The 24634-nt window shown below is 40.3% G+C and overlaps 1 protein-coding gene across 1 annotated transcript in view; it reads left to right on the top strand.

Moving 5' to 3' along the window:
• Positions 1 to 24634, top strand: part of egfra (epidermal growth factor receptor a (erythroblastic leukemia viral (v-erb-b) oncogene homolog, avian)) — a 64692-nt gene that overhangs the window by 20954 nt on the left and 19104 nt on the right. Inside the window, exons 2-13 of the mRNA XM_010886614.3 lie at positions 18061 to 18212; positions 18551 to 18737; positions 19737 to 19868; positions 20520 to 20588; positions 20768 to 20886; positions 22058 to 22199; positions 22519 to 22635; positions 22878 to 23004; positions 23113 to 23186; positions 23283 to 23370; positions 23507 to 23706; positions 24108 to 24240. Of these exons, the coding sequence (XP_010884916.2) occupies positions 18061 to 18212; positions 18551 to 18737; positions 19737 to 19868; positions 20520 to 20588; positions 20768 to 20886; positions 22058 to 22199; positions 22519 to 22635; positions 22878 to 23004; positions 23113 to 23186; positions 23283 to 23370; positions 23507 to 23706; positions 24108 to 24240 (1540 nt within the window). The remainder of the gene's footprint in view (positions 1 to 18060; positions 18213 to 18550; positions 18738 to 19736; positions 19869 to 20519; positions 20589 to 20767; positions 20887 to 22057; positions 22200 to 22518; positions 22636 to 22877; positions 23005 to 23112; positions 23187 to 23282; positions 23371 to 23506; positions 23707 to 24107; positions 24241 to 24634) is intronic.

Raw genomic sequence — 24634 nt, 5'->3', positions numbered from 1 at the left:
TTCCAAGAAAACAAATAACCAGGTAAGGGGAGGTCACAACTAACCATTGACTTTAACTGATCATTTTTTACTCCCTTTACCTGGTCTTGTAGGTCTGAATTAGGAAATTCCCGAAACTGGTGAACACAACTGACTACTTCAAGAGCTCATGTGCACAAGGGATATCACGGCCCTCAGTCAGTAAAACACACACCTCAAAGACCAGCTCAACAACCTGTCATACTTGTACAATACATGTTTTCTAGACTCGACATATCCACTTTCTAAACGTTCTACTACACATTGGCCTGATGTTTAACTGCACATTTGCTGGTTAACAAAAAAGTATTGTTAACTAGCAAATGTCCTGCCCAAAAGAATTAAGAGCTTTGAAAGTTAGGTACATTTGTGACTGCTAGATTTACAAATAGAGTATTTATTGATACATTTAAAGTGAGTTCTAGTTACAGCTGCAATGCAATCAGATTGTGAAATTCTTTACTTGACAGCTGCGAGGGTGATGAGCGCACAGTTTAGGAATTGCCGAGCATTTCTAGAAAGAACAAATACTTGCAAGTTGCGTGTCACTAATAAGGATGGTTGACAGGTTTTCTCTTGCTTGTTTTTTGTGCGTACGCTATCTCACATTCCTTTTAAAGAGAGGTCTACTTGCCCACATCTATCATGAATGATACACACAGAGAAGACATTGTTTTAACTTTAGAATTAATTAGCATATGGAAGAGGTATAGGTTTATTTGATTTTTAAATGTTTTATTAAAGGGTTATTCAAGCAGGCAGACTACATTTCTTACCTCTACATCATTGTTTCGTTCAGAGAGTTTGGAATTAAGCTGAAGTAAAATGTTGCTTGGACAGTTGTGTACAAATGACCAGAAAGTAACCTCAAAGATAATCGGAGCATGTCACACATTTACTCTGAGGGGCCCTAATGCTTGAATGTGAGTGCAGAGCACCGTGATAAGCAGGAAACAATTCCTGTTTCTCAAGCCCCAGACCTTTTGATTACTGAGTTAAGACAACCAGCCCTATGTCCTGAGGTCCCTGCCAGCAGAATGTCTTTGTTTTCAGTCAGATGAGTGGGTGGCTTTAAAACAACTGCCCCCTGCTTCACACCGTAACCACGATCACTTCAAACAACCATCCTTAAAAAAAAAGAAGGCATTGTTTGACTTACCATCAGTATATCATTAGTCATTTTGGCCAAATCAATCCTGTGAGATGTCAACTGTTTGTGAGATTATCTAGGAAATGTTACAGGCTTCAATGTCAGGTTTCGTGTCTTATTATTTACATGATTTTCAGAGAACGGGATTGTTTTCCCAACACTGAGAATCATTACCAAGTTGAACACTTGTCCTTAATTCTAAGATCCAACTCTTGGCACCACTTTTGCATTTCAGACATTTCAGTTTGGTGTCTCATCTGCAAGTCATAACTAAATTCTGTTGAACTTTACAGTGAAAATGTAATCGGTCACACTTTGGGCCAGTACAAGACACAATGTAACCAAATCCCTCTTTCATAATGCTGTTAATTCAGAGAGCTCCTTAGACAACTACTGTAAGCTATGCGCTGCTAATTCTCTAAAGACGCTGCAGTCATTGTATTGAAGCTGCTATACCCTCAGATCCAGCATGTGTTTTTGTGTGTGTGCCAGTGTGACTGGATGGAAAGGAAACAGATTATCAATAGGAAGAGGCTATAAAAGAGGTTATTTGCATAATGAGTAATCCACGGGGTGAAAATGACAGTGAGTAAGAGCTGAGCAACACAGTTCAGTTTACAAAGTTAAACCTCAGTCGCTTTTAAAAGTGCTTTTTTTATTGGTGCCATGGTAGGGGAACTGACTGATGTTTGACTAAAGAGGCAATAGGGTGAGAATCTAGGGAAGTGACTAAGGCAGTCGCTGAGTTGGCAAGTGGTTGGAATCACAGAACTGAATTTCAGTTGGGATCCCTGACGTTTCCCTTCGGTTTGCCTGTTTTCAGTCTGGCCCATTTTAAAAGTTGATAAAGATCAGGTTTTACTCACTAGCGCTGTCTGACTACCATTCATTAATTGCAGTCTTTATGAATACATGGTTGGTCATTCCTGTGTCCTTGCTGTTAAGGGAGATCCCAGCCTTCCTCATGTGTGCTGCGTGGCTCAGCTCTTAGACACTTGGGAATGTTGCTAAAACCAAACCAATAGGGAATTTCCGAATGCCAAATCACAGCTGCTTTTGCTTGCTGGAATATGTGTGAAATGTGTGGGTTTCTCTCTCTGTGTTTGTCATTTCCCCCCTCCTCCTTTTCCAGGCACGGGTTTCTAAGTGCATTGGTAAAGGGAAGGAGAAATGGCATATGCCAACAGTGTCTGTGCCGTTTCTGTGACTGTGTGTGAGTGTGTGTCCGTCCGTCCGTAATGTGTGTGTGTGTCCGTCCGTACTGTGTGTGTGTCCGTCCGTACTGTGTGTGTGTGTGTGTCCGTCCGTACTGTGTGTGTGTGTCCGTCCGTACTGTGTGTGTGTGTGTGTCCGTACTGTGTGTGTGTATGTAGTTTGTGTGTCCATACTGTGTGTGTCTGTCAGTTTGTGTGTCAGGGTGTGTGTGTGCGTGCGTGCGTGCATCTAAGTTTACAAGCTGCAGTGAGTTTGTCTTGCTGGCTGAACCGCCCACTCTCTCGCTCTCTCTCGCCCCCCCCCCACAGTCTTCCCCTCCAACTTCCTGTGGGACTGCTGAAGAGGATGATAGTGTTAGCTGTGGAAGGGGGAGAGGAGGGGAAAGACGGGGTAGAATGTCTTTGGCCTAAAATGAGACAATGGGGAGAATGTCTGGAGTGAAAGAAGGAAAGGGGGCAGTGGGCAGACTGTTGAAAGTTTTGAGAAGCTGGTGGGAAAACGATTGAACTTTAAAGGTAACGAAGGATAGGGATGTTTAAAGTCTTAGGTGACTAATGGGATGCAAAAGGATTTAAAAACAGTAAACAGAGAAATGCATCGCACATTCAGGTGGTGTGTGCACGGTATGGTTTGGTTTATGACGTGGGATCAGATGGATTGTAAGGCCCAGATTGTGAATAAGCTTTGGGAAGTGATAACTAGAACAGATATGTATAGAAACTGGGAAACTAAAACAAAAAAATGTTTGAGTTGAGAGAGAAGTCCTAATTGTTAATTACAGATCCTCTGCCTGAGGATAAAATAATGTTATTGTATACCAAACCAAGAAATACCTGTTGACAATACCTTCCTGGGCAATGCCGGCCAACCGTGGGGCTTCCTCACCTTCTGTCAGCCGGTGACGGTCTAGGCTCAAACCTATACTGTGCTGGTCATCTTAAATCCCTGCACCAGCTTGTAGGCCTCTGTGATTTAGCATCTGCTGACGTTTTAAAAGAAAAAATGATTGAAAGCACAGTTTTATCATGTCTTACGATCAGTCAATAAGACTTCACAGTAGTTTTGATTTTGTGTACAAATGTCACGCCCGTAATGCTGCCAATACCCAATATCTCTGAGGCCATGAAAGAGCACAAGTACTATCACTGAATGTTCCATTCACAGTTAAACCAGATGAATTGGGTGTCTGTTGTGATCAGGGATCACTGTGGCTTTTAAGGGATAACTAATTTGAATCCCATAGAAGGAACATATTGTATGTTTCGACTTTTTTGATTGATACATGCATATGCAATATCATTTTTGATCTGAAAAGATTTACATGCTGTTGAAACACCTATCCAACCAAAACCACAAATATAATTTATATGGTTAGATAATTAAAATATGAAAACAATATGTTAAGACTTTTCTTGTGTATTTTGTAGTAAAACAACATGAAATGTGTTGAAGATATCTATTGAAACTCAAGTGGCAACTCAAATCCCAATCTGCAGTTCTTTCTCCTGATGGGCTTTCAGGCTAGGTAAATGTTTGTCAGTGGCTACGTAGCCAGAAAACTTCTACACACTATTACCAAAGTAAATATCAGCATGTGAAGTACTTTATAGTTATAAAACTGCTTAAACTGCACTATCAATTTAGGAGTAAAAATGTACTGTGCTCAAGTTTTTATACAGTGTTTCTAGCTCATCTATGTTTATCCGGTAGCTATGGCAATACAAGTCTGCAATTAGGAAATGGTTGCCAGGTTAGGTAATATAATCCGGCATGATAACCACTCAAACCTACCCAAAAGGCCTGGAAAAGTAGTCAAATTGAGTACGAATATAGTGGACACGAAAACACAGAAGGGGGGAGACAGTAAGGGAAACAGTAAGTATATTCATTTGAGTTACACTATTAAACTAAATGTACACTTTATCATGACTATATAGATGGGTGGATATGTTCTAGAAAGGTATGCCCATACCATCTACTGGCTGATTTGTCAGTTTGTCTTTTTCTTTTCCAGAATATGTAGATAGGATGCATTGCTGCATTGTCTTCCGACGTGACAGTTGGATCAGTTTGATGGTCAGGTGATATAAGGGTGTGTGGGTAATAAGAGTTACTGATTGTACAACAAACTGTGTGCTGTGAGTCAATTCCCGTGGAGACAGTCTTCCACCACAGGGTCACTGAGTAAACCCATGTCTGACCCTCCTACTACAGATATTTGCAGTGTCTCAGTGGCTGTTGGAGAACACGCTGTGTTAGTACGTTACAGTAACACTCTCCTGCTAGGGTAAACATGAGTCTTTTGGCCTTTATTTGGTCTCTTTTCCCTCAGCTTCTAAAGGACCTAACCGCTCCGAACACTCAATTTTCATAGGTGTTTACTTTCAGCTCAAACTTTAAAAGCCCTTCCAGTGACAGGCCGTGGAGTTTTGTTCTCGCATGACTTAATCTAGTCTGAGTACCAGTCTCTTTACCTAAGATTCCAATTCTTGACACTTTTTGCTCATTGACACGACAGGGCGTGGAATGTAAGTTAAAGAGACTGGTTACTCAGGCAATACTTAATCTGATTTACAGATAGATTAACACAGTTTCACTTGAACACCGTGGGGATCATTGTCGGTCATTCAAAGTGGCGTTTTCCTAGTGCAGAGCAGCTGTACTGGGGTTCCTTCCCCTCTGTAGGCAGCACTTAGACGGCCCTCTCTCCAACTGCAATATGCTACATAGCTTCAGGCACGGTGGTTCTTCAACATCTGGCTGAGTCAGACTTTGTTAAATCACCTTCCTTCCTTGACAGACCTAGAACATTCTCCTGGCCCTACTGGGACAACAGCCCTGACAGCATCTGGGTTAGCGTAGCTTCGTAGCTCATTTCTCAGCCTAGCTCCGACGGCACCGACCCCATGCTACGAAGAACCCTCCTGAGAAAGGTCAGAGGGGCCTGCCGTGTACTTGCATCCATTGTGGCTGGGTCAAGGGGAGGGGTAGGAGTGATATCCGCCACCCTCCGCTCCTCTTGTGGGTTCTTTTCTTCTGAGATACCCCGTTTGTTTTCTCAAAGGGATTCCCGCTGCATGCGTCTCCCACGCAGTCGTCCTCTGACCCCAGGATGTCAGGAGGCCGAAGGGCACACAGGGAGGGTGCTCCTCTGAATGAAGGTTTTGTACCATCCATACCTGTGTGTGTCAACTGCATTACTAAGCCTAGGTATTATCCTTGGAACCATTTTGGGGAATCAGGATTAATCCCTCACTCCCTCGTCAACATGGGGCCAATCAGAATGGAGAAGAGTAGGAGGGAGGAGGAAGTGTTGGCTCAACGCACAGGAAGTATCAAGGAAGTTCTTTATTTTCCTCCCTCTCTGATAGTGGACCTTTGAGATGGTTCTGGATGGGAACTTAAGGCTGTGCACTGTGCCCCAGAGGAGACAACACTTTGTACCGGATCCAAGGAAAGCAGAAGGACTACTGCATGATGCATCTGTTTTTCCCTTCAGAAGCCTGGTGTCTTCAAGTTTAGGAGTTTGTTGAATAGGAAATAGAAGATTAAACTTTTCTACTTTGAAAACAGTTGATGAAATGTATTTTATCTTATGTTGATGAGGACGTCATTCTGCGTTATTACAAATGTAGACTAATTCTTACTAAGGAAATGTGTTTTGTATTGATTTGTAATAAAGATAGGATAACACTGGTGGTTGGATTACACAAAATGCTGTAATTTTTTTCTTCAGGGAGAAAGAAATAAACAGGAATATCAATTAACATAGTCACTTCCCATTAATGATGATTAATATTTTAACTAATATAATTATCAAACTCTGGATGCAGTGTAATTGAATTGCAGGTACTGAATGAGGGGAAGGGACCAATGTTGTTGGCTCATTTCTGTTTCCCCCAATAGGATTTGTTTTCAATCATTATGACCTTTTACTGATGATAAGCTGTAGATACATTATTACAACCTTGTTAGCCTGTGGTTTACAGTTTGTAATTAGAGCAATAATTGATTCCTCACGCTAACAGACCTACAGAAGTTTCACCAATACATTTTGTAATGCAAACTTTTGTAGCTGAATTAATTCCCTCATTCCAGGTCATGCATCTGAAAGACCTGATAGCCTTCAGAAACAGAAATCCGCTTTCACACACACGAGTTCTATATACTCCAACGAGCATGAATATCCGAAGCGAGGTTGGGTCACTGCACGTTGCAACAATTGCAGGTGACTAATGATCACGTTAGTCTATTTTGTGAAACTTGATTTCAGGCTTACGGTTTAGGTGAAGAGTAACAAAAACAAGGATGGATGAACAACATGTGAACTTGAGGTACTTAACCTTCAGGACAAATTATTTAGAAGGCCAAAACATCGAAGAGAAAATATCGTCCTGAAGACATTTTATGGTTTAGGGTTAGGAGTTAGGGTTAAGTTTACACGGAAGTTAGGTTATTGAGGTTAATGTTGGGGTTAGAGATTTAGGCCTTTTTTTCTAAAGAAAAAAATCTTCAGTAAGTTGTGAAAACATGGAGTGTTTGTGAGCTGTTATGTGTGCTGCAGCATGTTCTCAAACAGGGAGTTGCCTACCTGATTACATCGTGCGCGCACACACACACACACACACACACACACAGACAGACGAGGTAGAGGTTGTGGAGATTTGCCAGAACCACCACTCCCTGCAAGCTCCTCCTTGGCTCCTGGACATGCATAGTGACGCCACTGTGGCTGGGAAAGGAAGTGAAGCAATCAGTGAAGTGTTTTAATGATCTCACCAAAGCTCCTCACCCGTTCTGTTAACTTAATCAGAAACTTGATGATTCAGAAGTGAACCAGGTTTGCCTGAAGAAAATGAGCATACATTTTGAAGTTTTTTGTAATTTAGTAGACATTTATTTAGACCATAGGGACCATAGGGACAACCCCACTTCTCATTAATAGCATGTGTAAATACATTTCTCACAGTGAATTAGCTACTGGCAAAAACAATAAACATGCAAGGCTAATTTTTTTTTGGCTTTAGCAGCTGTTTTATTCTAACCTCTTAAACAAGGGTATTTAAAGATTAATTCAAAAACCTCTAGTGGACACTTCTTATTTTCTGTTTCTGTTTGTTATAGCATGAGCAGTAGATCGTTTTATGGTTGTGCAATATGAGTTAGTTTAGCTGCACTGCTTGGGTCTGTCATAAAAATGTGGATGAAATCAGTAGACAAGCAAATGGGTGGTTGACATACAGCTCCGGAAAAAATTAAGAGACCTCTGCACCTTTTTCTTTCCTTTCCAAAAAAGTTGATCTTCCTTTCTTTTTCGAAAGGAAAGAAAAAGGTGCAGTGGTTTGTTTCTGGAGCTGTATAAGCCTGAAATAACTACACATATTAGAAATGAAAATTGAGTTGTTATATTGACTCTTAGATTTCCAAAAATATGTGGTCTTTATGATTTTGCATTGGAATCTGAATTTATTCACCAGTTTGTTGCATTGGTGCCTAAAACTGTCATAAGGTGTATTTTATTATTATCTTGAGATCACATTTTGTATAATTTTTCTCAAAGTCGGACATCTGTTCTCAATCTTTCTATATATTTTAGGTTCATTCAGACAAACCCTATTATAACTCTTTAAAAATGTATGTGTCTCTTGATGATACCACAGTCATCCACCATAACATTATGAACACCTGTCTAATATTTTGTAGGCCCCCCTTTTGCTGTCTAAACAGCCCTGACCCTTCAAGGCATGGACTCCACTAGACCTCTAAAGGTGTGCTGTGGTATCTTGCACCAAGATGTTAGCAGCAGATCCTTTAAGTCCTGTAAGTTGCGAGATGGGGCCTCCATGGAACGGACTTGTTTGTCCAACACATCCCACAGCTCGACTGGATTGAGACCTGGGGAATTTGGAGGCCAAGTCAACACCTTGAACTCGTTGTTGTGTTCCTCAAACCATCCCTGAACCACTTTTGCTTTGTGGCATGGTGCATTATCCTGCTGAAAGAGACCAATGCCATCAGGGAATACCGTTGTCATGAAAGGGTGCACATGGTCTGCAACACTGCTCAGGTAGGTGGTACATATCAAAGTAACATCCACATGAATGGCAGGACCCAAGGTTTCCCAGCAGAACATTGCCAAAAGCATCACACTGCCTCTGTCGGCTTGCCTCCTTCCCATAGTGCATCCTGGTGCCATGTGTTCTCCAGGTACACACACCCGGTCATCTACGTGATGTAAAATTAAACGTGATTAATCAACACCAGGCCACCTTCTTCCATTGCTCTGTGGTCCAGTTCCAATGATCACATGCCCATTGTAGGCGCTTTCAGCAGTGGACAGGGGTCAGCATGGGCACCCTGACTGGTCTGTGGCTACGCAGCCCCATACACAACAAACTGCGATGCATTATGTGTTCTGACACCTTTCTATCAGTACCAGCATTACCTTTTTTAGCTATTTGAACTTGTCTGTTGGATCGGACCACACAGGCCAGCCTTCATCAGTGAGCATTGGCCGCCCATGACCCTGTTGCCGGTTCACCGCTTTTCCTTCCATGGACCACTTTTGATAGGTACTGACCACTGCAGACTGAGAACACCCCATGAGGGCTGCAGTTTTGGAGATGCTCTGACCCAGTTGTCTAGCCATCACAATTTGGCCCTTGTCAGAGTCACCAGATCCTTACGCTTGCCCATTTTTCCTGCTTCTAACACATCAACTTTGAGGACAGAATGTTCACTTGCAGCCTAATATATCCCACCCACTGACAGGTGCCATGATAACAAGATTACCAGTGTTATTCACTTCACCTCTTTGTGGCCATATTGTTATGGCTGATCAATGTATTTTACATTGAGATTACTGTGTTCCATTGAGATTTTTATGATTTATCACTAACAAAGCTTCTTTTTGGTCACAATTCTGAATGTCACATCAAATGATGTAGTGTCACACCATAGGATAAACCACACCACGCTACAATTTCTCAATGCAAAAATGTGTATTATATGCATTTAAAATTCATACAAAAACTGTCACAAAATGTTTATAGCACTTGGTTATCGGACACAGGACTAGTGAAGAACCATATTTCTAGTGAGGAACACACTAATAAAGAATATTAGCACAAGTAATTGTGTACAGTTAAGTCTGTTGAATATTAACTACTGGTAAATATTGATTACTCATAACTACCCCTAAATAAATCAGTCAGTCATAAACAAGGTAAGGTTAGTAATGTGTAAGAATGACAAATGGTGTAGGTACAGTTTTCTTCAGTGGGCGCTAATGTGAAATAATAGGCTACTTTTACTGGGAGAGGTCAGATAAAAGAAGAAAATGAATAGCACTCACATTAGCAAGGCATTCAAGGCTGGCTCGTCTAAAACTAGACTTCAGCCTGGTTCACTTGTTTTCATGTGATAATGGAGAAAAAAGTGTTAAAAAGGACAAAAGATTAAGCTTAGCTTTTAGTTATAAAATACAAGAATAAATAGTTAGCTCAAATTAACAATGATTGTGTGTGTAGGAAAATACAGTTCATATCACATGGTGTGACGAATATATCATATGAAGTGACAAGCAAAACCTGTCACAATATGATGTAGTGTTACACCATATGAGGTTTCATGCACTTTGAACAAGATTGGGCCTTGTGGTTATGCACTAGCATCCTAGCAGCATACCCCCTGCGACATGGAAACATAGACAGACAAAAAAGTAATTTATCATTGGCATTTTTCCATGTAAAAAGCATCAAACTACAAGACACTGGGAAAAGGCACTGAAGGGGGAGTGCCAAAAAAATGGTGAGGGACAACTCACCTTGTAACCCTTCCATGTTCTACTGAGGTGTTTTCAGTACCTCCTGGTTGAACAATGATGAACATTCATTGATACCTCGTGCCTCTTTAAATATCACAATATAGTGTTGCACTATATGATATCCATTTCTTGGACAGAATCTTTTTGATCGGAGCAGACTCAACATATACTCAAAATATTATGCCTGGACTTCAGAATCACAAAGAGTCATTCTGTACTTTATTCCCTTTAGTTCTGTTCAAGTTTAAACATTGTGAAATGTGCTTGGGACAGTCACACCATATGAGCTTTTTCATGTTTGGTGAATTGCACGAGTGTTTTGAACAATATAAAAAAAAATTGAAATTGTATTTATATAATACAATGCTTACAGTGGCTTGAAATCCAGACCAGAAATCCATATTCCCTATCTCCTGATCAAAAATCCTAAACCTTACCCTAACCTTAATTCCAATAATTTTCCCATTATGTCTGAACTTGACCTGGCCCTAATATTTAATATGGACGAGTGACAAAGCAAAGGTAAAACCTGAATTTCTGAGTGGAGGAACATAACGAATGCAGATGCTTCCATACAGGTGTACTGCATGATACAATTAAGCAATAAACATCCCATCATGCTTGGAGGCATGTATAAAAATTCTGAGCAGGCCCAGTTGACCTTGATTTTGGATCAAGATGGCAAGAGGAAAGTGTCGAAGTGACTTTGAAAGAGGGTTTATTATTGGATCTCTTCCAGGATAATAGTGCCCCTATTCACTGTGAATAAGGGGTCACTGAAGGTTTTGATAAGTATGAATATGATATGAATCAAATACTATGCCCTTCTCAGTCACCAGGTCTCAACCCAATTAAACACCTATGAGAGATTTTGGTGCCAAGAGTTTGACAGATCTTTACCAGCATCCTCAAATCACCAAATGAGGGAATATCTTTTGGAAGAATGGTGTTCCATCCCTCTAGCAGAGTTCCAGAAACTCTGAAAGAAAGACTCTATCCCAAGTTGCATTGAAGCTGTTCTGGCAGTTTGTGGAGGCTCAACACCTTACTTAGACGCTTGAGACACTTGTCACCCGTTTGTATGTAACCTATAATGGGGACTGGCTAATAAACCTTGTGGGTGATTTTGGGAGAGAGACATCTGGTCATCACAAGCATTGTAACACTGGATCACACACACACTTCTGGTTCTGATTATCCATATGACTGACATGTAATAATCCTGTGTTATTGTCAACAGTAACTTTAGACCTTTGCTGATCTTTTAATTGAATTAATTCTTAATGTTTTAAGCCTAAATGAGACTTAATTCATAGTTTGATATTATAAACAATGCATATGATTCCCATTCATTAACTGGATGTCCCTGTCCAGGTTTGCACACAATTTATTCTATTTAATTTAGACAGAAATGCATTGGGTGTAATGTGTGAATCATAGAAGTGGAATGTCTTGTTGAAAAGTAAATCAGCAAGCAACATCATTCTTGTCTGGAACAATCTGTTGACCTCTACTTCACCTGAAAGAAAAGCACTCAAACATGTTGAATGTAAAAGTGCGGAGAAGGAACCACCCTGCTTAAATGGTAGTACCTGGAGTAAATTATAAAATGGACTTAACACACAATTAAGAGTTTTGAAATATCGCATGCTTCTGCAATATGAATATTACACAAGTCAGTATTCTGATTTTGATGTTAATTGAATAATTGAGCAGCCCAATCTTTCCATTTGTGACAGAATTTCTGAACGGGGTCCTATCACAAAATTTGAGTTTGGCTTTTTATTTTATTTTATAAAGTTCCAGATTCAGAGCTTTGTAATGGTATATAATACAATAACTTTGATAAAGGTATGGGAAAGATATGCTGCTTTAAAAGTTGATAATCTGCTCTACTTAGTTCTGAGAAAAGAGGCTTGAAAGATTCACACTTGCCAGCGTAGTTCACACCTTCTTAGGCCTTAACCCTACCCATCTATTTAAGTATTCAAATGGGGACACACTGGCCTTGTGCTAAACTGGTCTGGTCGGTCTCTAATAAACACATACTATATCACTTAAGCGCAGCCAGCCTAGAATAGTGAATGTCTCTTACTGACTGACTGACTGGCTGACTGAGTTATTGGCTGACTACCCCCTTGTTAAATAGTGTAGTGGTTAGAGATGTGGACTACAGAACAACAGGTCCCGTGTTCGATTCCTGTCACATTTAAAACACATTATGCCTCAGGATCAGTTCAGGACAGACAAAAGGTTTGCTAGCTACAATCTTCAGTAGCTATGATAGGAAGCCTAAAGTAAAGGGTTAGGGTTAGGGTGGATATTAGGATTTGTTTGGGATAGGCAAACACCTATATTGATGCAGTATACAGATACTGTGGCTAATTAGCTGTTAAAACGGCCAGTGCCAAAAGATGATTTGTTCAGGATAGACGAAAACAGAGCTGGCTACAATCTTCAGTAGCTACGATATAGAAAGCCTAAAATGAAACTGGTTGCTGTTATATTGTGACTATTTCTTGTGGATTTTCGAATTATGTCTTAGGATTTTTTCAGGATAGACACAAATGTTGCTGACTACACAATTCTCTCACCTTTTACTTGACAAAAGTCTGTTATCATCACCTATATTGATACAGTAGTTATTGTATCAATGTCATTCACAAATGGCTAGTAAGCTGTTAAAACGGCCAGTGGCAAAAGCCATACAGTTCTTAGATACTATTTTTGGTGGAGGTAAAGTTAATAAGAAACGTTAGTCAGTTTAACACAATGCTTAATGGTGTCTTGCGACATATTACTGGCTAATAAGCTTTTAAAACGACCAGTGGCAGATGCCATACAGTTCATAGTTGCTATTTGTGGTGGAGGTAAACTTAAGAAACGTTACTCAGTTTAACGCTAGTTAATGGTGTTTAACAAAACATGGAGAAAACGTGGAGTTGTGTCTGTGAACATCTTTAATGACGGTGAAGCGCAAACAATGCTCACAATGGTGAGACAATAGCACACAAAGACCAGGGGAGCCGTGGGAACATATATACTGGGGGGAATGATTGTGAATGAGGACCACGTGCGCTAAACAAGACAACAGGTGAGATGAATAGAAGGCTGGTGACGTCGACCGCTGCAGCCTGCCCGCCGCAGGGCGAGGAGAGGCAGCAGAGGGCGCAGTTGTCACACTTAATACGAAACGTTAGTCAGTTTAACATAATGGTTAATGGTGTCTAACAAAATATTTCCATGTAGTGTGATGTTAATGCGTGACAAAATTATATAATGTCAAGAGGCTATATACCGACACCCAGCAAATGTGTAGCTCTGTGGTGTCGTGGTTAACGACACAGCCTTACATGTGGGTGACCAGGCTTCAAATCTTGGGAGAGCAAAAAAACTATTATTGCGGGCAAGCAGAACTAGGCTTCCCTTGTTTCTTGTTTCCACATGGACTTGGTACATCAGGTATAAACAGTACAGTGAAAGGTAAAGTAGTTTTAGCAGCAGGATTCATAATAAATAGTAGCACCAATTAAAGTGCAGATACTTTGTGTGCAGTTGGACAGCCACTGATCCATTGGGTTATAGCTAAGCATAATCACAAACACCTAGATGAATGACCAGTCAATCAGGTAGCATATTATCAAACTAAGTGACTTGCTCACTATTGTGAAGACTATGCAAACATAATACCTAACCATAATCATACACAAGCTGCAAACCAGGAAATGTTAGCTAGCTGGTAAGTAAATGTTGTTACTTAGCTAGCTAATGTTAACAGTAACTTAATTTACTGTGTAAACATAATTGCTAATCATAATCACACACAAGCTAGGAACCAGGACATGTGATCTAGCTGGTAGGTTAATGTTGTATGTTACCTAGCTAGCTAATGTTAACAAGTAATGTCAGTTACTGTGCAAACATAATAGCTAAGCATAATCACACACAAGCTAGAAACTCTGCAAAAAAGACAAAATGTCCTAGAACAGGTTTTTCTTCTTAAATACGGCTCTCCTGAAAAGTAGTGACATGCGACATGCGCCCCCGTTCAGGATTTTTGTCACATTTGATAATCTGTGGTCAAATTATGCTTATTACATTTCCAAACGTCCTCTTGCTATATATAGGTTGTAATTATGTTTTAGTCTTTTCCTCTTTGGCCTTTCCAACAGTCATAATTGAGTTAATTAAATTAATTCTCATTTTAACTCATGCCTCTCCTGATTAAAATAGACAGCTTGCTACAATAGCATCCTAAGTAAGCATCTGTTGCTAGGCGGTGGAGTGTTAGGGTCTGCTTCAGTTGCCACAGTGTCAGGGTGTTTGAGTGTGTCCCAAATACCCTCCTGTTCCCAACATTGATAACTACTGTTGACCAGAGAAGTGGACTATTGAGGGTGAAATATGGGATGAGGCCTTGTTTAGGCCAGTGGAGTGGATTGTAAGTGTTCCCTTCAGGGATTTGTTAATGAGGACTAGAACATTACTTCAGAGTGGAACACAGCTGTTTGTTTCCCTACACTCATTGATTGGGCCCTTCTGGTCTCAGATATGTTTGTGTTGTCTTACCAGCGCCTATGTTTTTGATGAGACACTGATTATATGAATTGGCAAGAAAGCACAAAAACATTTGGGACCAGGCTAACCCATCTCAACTGATTACAAGAGGGAGCGATTAAAAAACAAGTGAAGTGTTGAAAGGAAATAGATGTAAATAAATGAACAGAAGTGGATTGAACTTTGACATTGTATTGCAAGTTTAATTATCGTGTTCAGTGGCATCAATCCAAAAATATTCTTTACAGCTTCAATATAGTCTACTTCTTTCACTTCTTTCATATGACAATGTATCGCTCTCATGTGCCAAATTCTCTGTATAGAAAATTAATGATGTCCTACCTTTTCTTTGCATTTGTCACAGTGCTCAAAAACAGTTTTACAGACTGAGACTAGTCATTCTTTGCTTAGAAATAACACTACACTAGGTAAGGCAACCAGACAAGAAGTATCTTCCCATTGATATATCAATTACTTTCATCTGAGTCATTGGGAGGTTGTACATGTTCATCTATGACTTCCTGTTTTATTGGGTATAACTCTGTGGTGACATATACAAACTACCTTCTATCTATCAACACTGGGATGGTCCGAGGAAACGAATAAAATCGGACAAAAGGTTGTTAACCTTTCTTAATTTGGCAAGGGCTATACACAAAATAATCTACCCAACTGAAAATATTCATCTCCAGAATTAGTGCAATAATGAAGAAGTTTAAATCAACTGAATCTGTGATAAACCTGCCTGGAAGAGAACACGGTCCTTTTTTAAATCAGGCAAGATAATACTGACTTATACTGAGCTTACTGTCACGAGACTGTGTTTAAATAGTGTCAGGTGAACATAATTTGTAAGAGCAGCTTGAAGTCTGACATTGGCAGTACTATTGTAAACTTGACTTCAGCCAAAAGGTCTAGGAATGTAAACTCGGTCATAATCACCTAATACACTGAATTCTGGAGCGTGTGCACCAGTGTCTGAGTGTGTCTGAGTTTGTCATCACGGTGAATGGGTGTCAGAACTATACGTAAAATGAAAATGTTCTGTATCTTCCTCCTGAGACACATTTGTGTAACCCGAGGGTGATGGTAACCATTATGCAACTGAACCTAATGTGCTAGCACACCTGATTCAACTTGCCAACTAATTATTGGACAATTATTCATAACAGTCATTCTTATTGTTGACTCATATAGCCCAATCAGCAACCCATTAAGGTATTGAGTGGCAACAAATTCTAGAAATTATCTGATTCACTTTCCATACTTACCAATTTAGTCGTAACTTTGGACACACCCACTTTTAGACGCACAGTTGCCCGTGACTCCTGACTAGAGATGCAACTATTACTCGGTTAGTAAAACCCATTGACTCCATGGAAATGTATGGAACACCTTGGGTCTCAGTGTACCTAAAAATATATACTTTAATATACTTCAAATAACAACTTTAGAATAACAACTTTTTTATGTTAAATAACCTGAATGAATAATCATAACTCAAATATCACTTAATTTCATATGTACATCATTTGTTATTGTAGGGGTTACACCAGTGTTTCCCAAACCTGGTCCTGTGGACCCCAATGAGTGCACATTTTTGTTTTTGCCCTAGCATTCACTCACCTGGTTCAAATTAAAGACTTGATGATAGGTTGATTATGTCAATGTGTAAGCAGTGAGGTGACATTTGAATCAAGTGTGTGAGGGCTAGGGCAAAAACCTTTGGGCACCCCTTTGGGTCCCCAGGACATGGGTCCCCAGGACACCCCTTTGGGTCCCCAGGACACTGGGTTACATTATCAGTTGTACTGTATGTCACAATGATTCAGGGAAAGCTATGTGTAGGCACCCACTGCTGTATGAAAAGGCAGTCCCCTCCTTAATGTAATTAAAACAGAACAAGAGACTATGGTCACATGGATTACTAAATCATTGCTAAGAAAATTTAAATACGTTCTTTGTTTTTAAACTAATTCTGTAAAGGAATGAATGCAATGGGTTAGAGAAGACAAATTAACATTTATATTGTGTAAGTGAATTGTCTGTATTTTACCGTAGTAGGAATCACAGCACAGGCTTGTGCCAATCTGAACAACTGTTTTTCACAATTATATTCCTCTACCATTCTTTTGGTAACCTGAAGGAAAATATTTACGCAACACGCATTACTGTGTTGCAGTTCATAAAAGGACATTAATTAACAGCTTTATTAAGCCCTAATCTGGATTTTGTATGAACGGTAATACGTGTGCCTATAAAGAAGGTCTAGGTTGGATGTTTGATTTAAGGTGTTTATATTCATGTCAAAAAGCAACAGCACATAGACCGTGAGTTGTGTTTTTATAGACCACAAGCCAAATATTCCAGCATGTTATGCACAGAATAATCAATCATTTAGATAATAGATAGCTGCAACTCTACTCCGGACACACATTCCCCTCAGTCAGGATCCTCTTCTCATACTCTGTACACTTATCTCCAATAGTGCCACACTGTCGTATCCAATCCATACACAAGTTACGTAAGAGTAGATGTCTTTTATCATATTCCTGTTATGTACTGACTTGCTCAATGGCTCTGTTGTTGTTGCAAGAGGCAGCGTATATCCACATTCACCTTGCCCATCCTGATCAGTTTTGTTTTCATTTTATTTTGTTTCAAGAATGAGTTGTAATGCTCTTTGGCTATGTCTTTCATTTCACAAATGATCCCAGTTATCTCAATGCCTCAACCTGTCTGTTCATAAACTTCACAAGATCTTTAAATCCTGGATAATGTCCACGTAATGTTGCATATTTCTCCTTGTAATAGGGTTTGAGTGGAATAGATAATACCGCCCATTAATCGCATGTGTGTGAATAAAGTCTAAGATATTTCTGCACAAAGATGAAATGCTGAAGAGAGAGTTGGTAGGCGTTTGTTTTAACTAGCCTGCATAGCAGTGGAAAAAGTCTAGTCTGAGCCAAGATAAATATGGCCAGCAGAGCACAGCTCACACCTAAAGACAAAGAAACGAACCAACTTAAGCTCCTCTGACACATTTAGAGACCAGGGAACATGAATAAGAAAATGTCTATCCTTTGTTGTCTTGGGTCTGTCTGTATACATTTAAACAGATAAATATCACTATCTATATAAGGGTCTTTTTATGCAGCAGTTTGTAAGTATTTTTTTCCCAACAGACATTTGTTATGGCCAGCACACCCACTTAATTTATATGAGTGAGCCTATCAGCTGTAGCCATGTTTATTTTGCCCTGGGTGACCATTTACTTCCTCCTCCTCCTCCTCAGTTTGCCAGGGCGGCAATAACCGTTTAACAGTTCTGGGATCCATAGAGGACCACTATTTGAACATGGTCAAGACCTACAGCAACTGTACAGTGGTCCTAACGAACCTGGAGATCACACACATTCAAGACCACCAGGATCTGTCTTTCCTCAGGGTAAGATACAAGAAAGCTAGCTTGGTCCCAGGGCTGTGTGGGCAGTCTTGACAACCTTGTTGAACAATGAACAGAAGAGATGGCAACACGGCACAAACAGATTGGGGGATAAAGCCTTTTACTGGAGAAAAAGCTCTAAAGCTGCTGAAGCTGCTTAAACCCCCCAAAAAAGCCTATTTACAAACATACAGTTTAAGTGGAAATAAATTCGTACTGCTGACTATTCAAATTAGTTACCTGTGAGTTTGTGTGTCAGTCGATGAGGTTATAGACAGGCACATGCCTTCTCTATGTGAAGAGATGGCCTAATCCAAACCTTTTCATTTGTTTGTCCTCAGTCCATCCAGGAGGTGGGTGGCTATGTTCTGATTGCAGTCAACAAAGCCAACAGGATTCCCCTGGACAACCTTCGAATCATCCGAGGCCACACTCTCTACAATGGTGAATTTGCCCTGGCTGTTCTGAGTAACCAAGACAAGAACACTGGAAAAGGCACCACTGAGCTATCTCTGAACAGCCTTACAGGTCAGCCACTTGCTCTCCCAGCTCTACCGAGCTACTCTGTATGCCCAGCCCAGCCTTCTCAGTACTAACAAAAAAAACAGGAAAAAAACATTCTTAGAATTCTTAGAATTTGTTACAAGCTTTAAGTAGAACCCAGATGTTTTCCTGGTCAGCTCACATGGTCCAAAACATTGTGGTTGCATTGGAATTTTGTCATTGCATATCTATTTGCGTTAGATTACATTACTAAAATAGGTTAGGTTGAGAGCTGGGGTTTTGGATATGTTGGAGCTGTGCTTTAGACTAGGGCTGCAACAACGTCGATAATGAAAATTGTTTAGTCCTATATTTCTCCACAATAGAAATTGAGGCATTTAAATGCATTACAATTTGCATTAACATTTATAGTATCAGTCAAAAATCTTTCAACCAGCTTCCTGTATCCTGGAATGCTTTAACAACAGTCTTGAGAATTTAATTAGCCTATGATAGCCCTTTAGTTTTTACACGTTTTTATTTATTTTATAACTACTGTCTACATTTGTTTTAATGAAAGCATTGTAAGAAGATGAGGAAAAACAAACTTTGATTTATTTAAAATAAAACACCTGCATTTAATTCTGGGAATGACATTTTTTCGAACCAATTAATTTAAGTATTAATCGACAGATTAATCGATTAACCAAATAGTTGTTAGTTGCAGCCCTAGTTTTGACTATGCTTGAGCCAGGGTTTAGGATATAATGGAGCTGGGGTTTGGGCTAATTTAGTATCTGGGTTTAGGATAAAATGGAGCTGGGGTTTGGGCTAATTTAGTGCCGGGGTTTTACGATATGCTGGAGCTGGGGTTTGAGCTACACAGAGGTAGTGTCTGGGTTATGTTTGAGACTAGATTTCTGGGTTGAACTAGGATCTGGATATGAAGGTAGGGTTGCAATTAGAGCAGGATATGTTACAATTCATGTACCCATTTAAATTCATCATTGTAATTTAGCTTTCACCAATGTTTCACTCTTTCAGAGATCCTGAAAGGAGGAGTAATATTCACAAAAAACAAGCTGTGCAATGTTGAGACCATCCAGTGGTTGGACATCGTGGACAGTAAGAACAAACCGAAACTGGTCTTACCACAAACCAGCAAAAATAAGCTATGTAAGGAGGTCTTCTTCATGCACATCATACAATAGATGACATACTGCAAATGCACTGTACTCACTTTAAAGATGTTTTTGTATATCGCAGAGATTGTTTTTAACGTTGTTAGATATTAATGAGATGTTACATCATCTAGTGCTGTTGGTAATACTTTAATTAGAAAAATCCCAGTTTTATTTGATGGCATAATGTATTTGATCCATCCAATGCCTGGGTCACAACTGAAACTTAGCAGGGTGGGTCCTGAATGGGCCCTGGGTGGGTGTTGCAGGGCCAATTGGTGGCACTTTTCGCTCTGGTCTAAAGATCAAATCCCAACACCCCAGGGCAGTGACGGGGACATTGCCCTCTAAAGGGTGCCGTTATTCAGGTGGGATGTAAAACGTGTGTCCCTGTAATCACTAAAGATCTCATTGCACTAACTGTAAGACCTTTATCCCTATGTTCCGGCTATGTTTCCAATCTGTTCCTCTTATTATCATAGTGTACTATTCAACCCCCCTTAATTGGAAACTATAATGTCTTCTCTGTCAACTTACCTGTTAAAATAAAATATAAATTAGGTTTAATCAAATAAATGTATAAAAATTGAAGGCACTGTTTTTAAATTATGTTTTTGCTGAATTTGGATATTTGGATGTTTCCTAGGTAAGAAATGCGATCCTGGATGTTTCAATGGTTCATGTTGGGCGCCCGGCCCAGAAAACTGCCAAACATGTAAGTTTTTTAAATAATCATTCTACTTCATTAAAAGGCATACTTCATTATATTTCATTAAAAGGCAAACTTCATTCTGCTTTATTAAAAGGCATACTTCATGACAAAAAACAAGGATGATTGTGTAATATCACCTGAGCCCACCCGCACATCACTGGTGCCATTTCCTCCCTTTATAGTGACAAAGCTGAACTGTGCCCAGCAATGCTCTAAGAGGTGTAAAGGTCCATCCCCCAGCGACTGCTGCAATGAACACTGTGCTGCAGGCTGCACTGGACCCCGTGCTACTGACTGTCTGGTGAGTGACGGACATGCAGATGGACAGACGGACGCACCCACAGACTGACACAGAGACGAACTGACAAAGCTCCTCTCCTCTTTCACTGCACAAGGGGTTGTGGCCTATAGCACCCAAAAAAGCATGCACGGTTGCATACTTAAAAAATCCACCAGCAATTGTAGATCATCCGGGCACATTTGGCATACAATTTCCAGCATGCTATGATTTTGGGACATACTAATCTGGCATACTATATAGTATGCATAGTATGTGATTTGAGATTCAGCTGTTGTTTGTTAAAAACATTTGGGTGAAATTTCGCTTACATTTGGTTTGTTTCTGAAGGCCTGTGGTGTCATATTCCACTGTCATTTCCAAGTCATTGTTTACTTCTTACCTCAGCCAGGAGTTGGCTTAATGACTATTGGCCAGGGCAGAAGTAAACAATGGTTAACTGTGGATTATGACATGAAGGGCCTTCAGACACAACCAAAGGTAGAGGGAATGTCATATAAGGCTGGGGTTCTCAACTCCAAGCCTGGGGATCCAGACTACTGCTTGTTTTCTATTCTGCCTGATAGTTCATAGCATTCACCTGGAGTTCTAAGTCTAAATTAGTCAATATTTAGAGGGCTTGAATGAAAACCAGCAAACCTTTGGGTCCCATGGCCAGGAGTTGAGAACCACTGATTTACGTCATATACAATTATTGGACTATTTTTAACCAGGAAGTCTTCAACAGATGATATTTTCAATTTTTTGGGGGGTCATTGGTAGAGACAGGAGTTTTTTCTGGTTGGGACTTATATATTCATATACTATCTATCATAATTTAAGAGTCAAGGGTTTGAAGAAGCAGACAAACAATATTTCACACAATATCACACAATATATTTTTTCTTATGAGGGTCTCATGACCTAATGGCTGTCTTCCTTATGATTGAAACCACACCCTCTTGCATTTATTAATCCATTACAACACTGATTTAACACACTCCACAGGGCTTTGAGAATCAAGCACATCTGTCCTACCAGTAAAAGCCTGGGCCATATACAGTAGGGTTTGCCAGAAAGTCAGAAAGCCAAATCAAGGTTTTCTTATTGTACCAACTCCGGCAGTCCCTCACTGTTTCCGTCCATGGTCTTTAGTTAGGTTCCTAACACAAAACCCTGTTGTTTGGTGTCACAGGCCTGCAGGGACTTCCAGGATGATGGGACATGTAAAAACTCATGTCCCCAGCTCCTGCTGTATGACCGGAACCTTCATCAATTGGTCATCAACCCAGAGGGAAAGTACAACTTCGGGGCCACCTGTGTGAAGACATGCCCACGTAAGAAAACCCCAATGTTCCCTCATTATCTCTAATGTAGCTACATGACAACTAGTCTAAGCATTTTAGAAGCTTGGTACACTGAGGTGGCTTCAACCAAAAACACAAAGAACACATCCTGTACAGCATAGTAACATTCAGGTATTTACTTGCATATTACCTCATTTTAATACCCAAATGAATCATTGAGAAAAATGATCTTACTTGCCTATTTTATACAGCGTTTTAGTTCATCAAGGCTGCCAAGCATGTTGGATGTTACTGTGTAAGGTAAATATGTCGTCAATGTAATCTAATAACATGTGATGTGTTCCCACAGATAACTATGTGGTGACGGACCATGGAGCGTGCGTTCGGACGTGCACCGGGGACACATATGAGGTGGACGAAGGAGGGCTCAGGAAGTGCAAGAAGTGTGATGGACTCTGCCCCAAAGGTAGACAATATTAATGAAGTCGTCATCTACGTGTATATATACAGGATATGTATTACAATAGGGGAGTTTCAGAGTCTTGAATGGGATTTAGTTCCGAACTCTTAATGGATTTTACCTTGCTGCAATGCTTTTGCCTTCCTGTCACGTTTGTGCTTACGATTTCTCAAGAACCGAATCTGTGGCAAGAAATATTAAGAAATTGGCAGACACATTTTTAAATGAATATGTAACTTATTTCACAGTTTGCAATGGACTTGGAATGGGGAGTCTTGCCAAAGTTCTATCAATTAATGCCACCAACATTGAAACCTTAAGAAACTGCACCAAAATCAATGGGAACATTGCTATCCTCCACCCATCTATCCTTGGGTAGGTGTTAATACTGAGCTTATACAGTAATATATGTATATTTAACCTGTTATGTTAATATTCAACTTGTGGGTAAGATATTTAAAGGTTGAGCATTGCTATTCTCAGGGATCGATATACTAAAACACCAGCAATGGACCCTGCTCAGCTAGATGTTTTCAAGACGGTCAGAGAAATTACTGGTAAGAGGCCAAGTAAATCTTATATATCTAACTATACAAAACATTAGCAAAAGAGCCAAGTTGTTGATTATCTGACTCTCATTTCTTCGTATCCAGGCTACCTTCTTATTCAAAACTGGCCACAGAACATGACGTCCCTCAGTCCTTTTGAGAACCTGGAAATAATTAGAGGACGAATCAAAATGTAAGCTCATGCTTCACAGTTTTCAGCCTCTTATTAAGCGACAGTAGTGAGCTGGTCAAGCCCTTAACTGGAGTTTTTCTCTCTGTCTCTCTCTCCCTGCCTGTCTCTCTTGCCATCTCTCCCCCTCTCCCGTCAGTGGTCTGTTGAGCTTGTCCATAAGCAATTTAAACATCACCCACCTCGGTCTTCGCTCGCTGAAGGAGATCAGTGATGGAGATGTGACCATCAGCATGAACAACAAGCTCTGCTACACCGAGAAACAACACTGGAGGCAACTGTTCAAGTTTGACACCCAGACTATCCGGCTGGAGAGCAACGCTGACACGGCCACCTGCGGTAAATCCTTCGGCCAGTGTTTTATGCTCATTGATTACTGGTCATCTAACAAATAAGCAGCAACACCAACCAGCCAAACAGACATGACACACACTAACAGTCAACACCACAATGTCACATAAACCGCTCAACGCCATAATGAATTACAGATGACATGTTCACTGCTGACTAAACAAGAGGTTACATGAGGATATATGGCTCTGAGATTAACATTGGACCATGCCAATCTTTGTTGTGGTCATTAAAGTGTGAAAGATAGCGACATACGTACATGTCATAATGATTCAACGTTAGCATGGGAGAACAAGGAAATAATCGCTGCTGGCCTGTTGCTTGTATGGGGGGGGGGGGGGGCGTGAAAAATATATTTTGAGTGTGTTTGTGTGTATTTGTGTTTGCAGGGCTGCTGAACAACACGTGTGACAGATTGTGCAGTAGGGATGGCTGCTGGGGGCCTGGACCCAACATGTGTTTGTCCTGTCTGTACTACAGCCGGGCAGGGAGCTGTGTGGAGTCCTGTAACCTGCTGAACGGGTGAGAGAGAAGCCCTGTCTGTTTCCCATTCACACAGTCCAACAAGCCTCATTCGGCTATGTTAAAGTCGTGAAGTGGGAAGTTACTTTTTGTTTTGTTTTTTTACACACAAAAAAAAAAACTGCCCACTTAAGCTATAAATTGTAACTTACTGCAGGTATTTTGCAAGATGTTGCATGGAATTATAGTAGTATAGTAAAATCCTACATAAAATCTGCCATCAGGAGTGCATATACAGTATATAAGTTCTTAAGTTGAAAGATTGCTATAAAGCACCCCACTCAAATCCTCTTAGTTGGAGTGGCTGCACATGTCATAGCTATTGAGCTGATTCCCCTCTACTACGACAAGGAAAGGGATCAATGCAACCATCTGTGAATCATATGTTCAACTA

This window comes from Esox lucius, chromosome 3, assembly GCF_011004845.1.
Source record: "Esox lucius isolate fEsoLuc1 chromosome 3, fEsoLuc1.pri, whole genome shotgun sequence".
Classification (NCBI taxonomy): Eukaryota; Metazoa; Chordata; class Actinopteri; order Esociformes; family Esocidae; genus Esox; species Esox lucius.
This window is presented reverse-complemented; position numbering and strand designations above follow the sequence as displayed.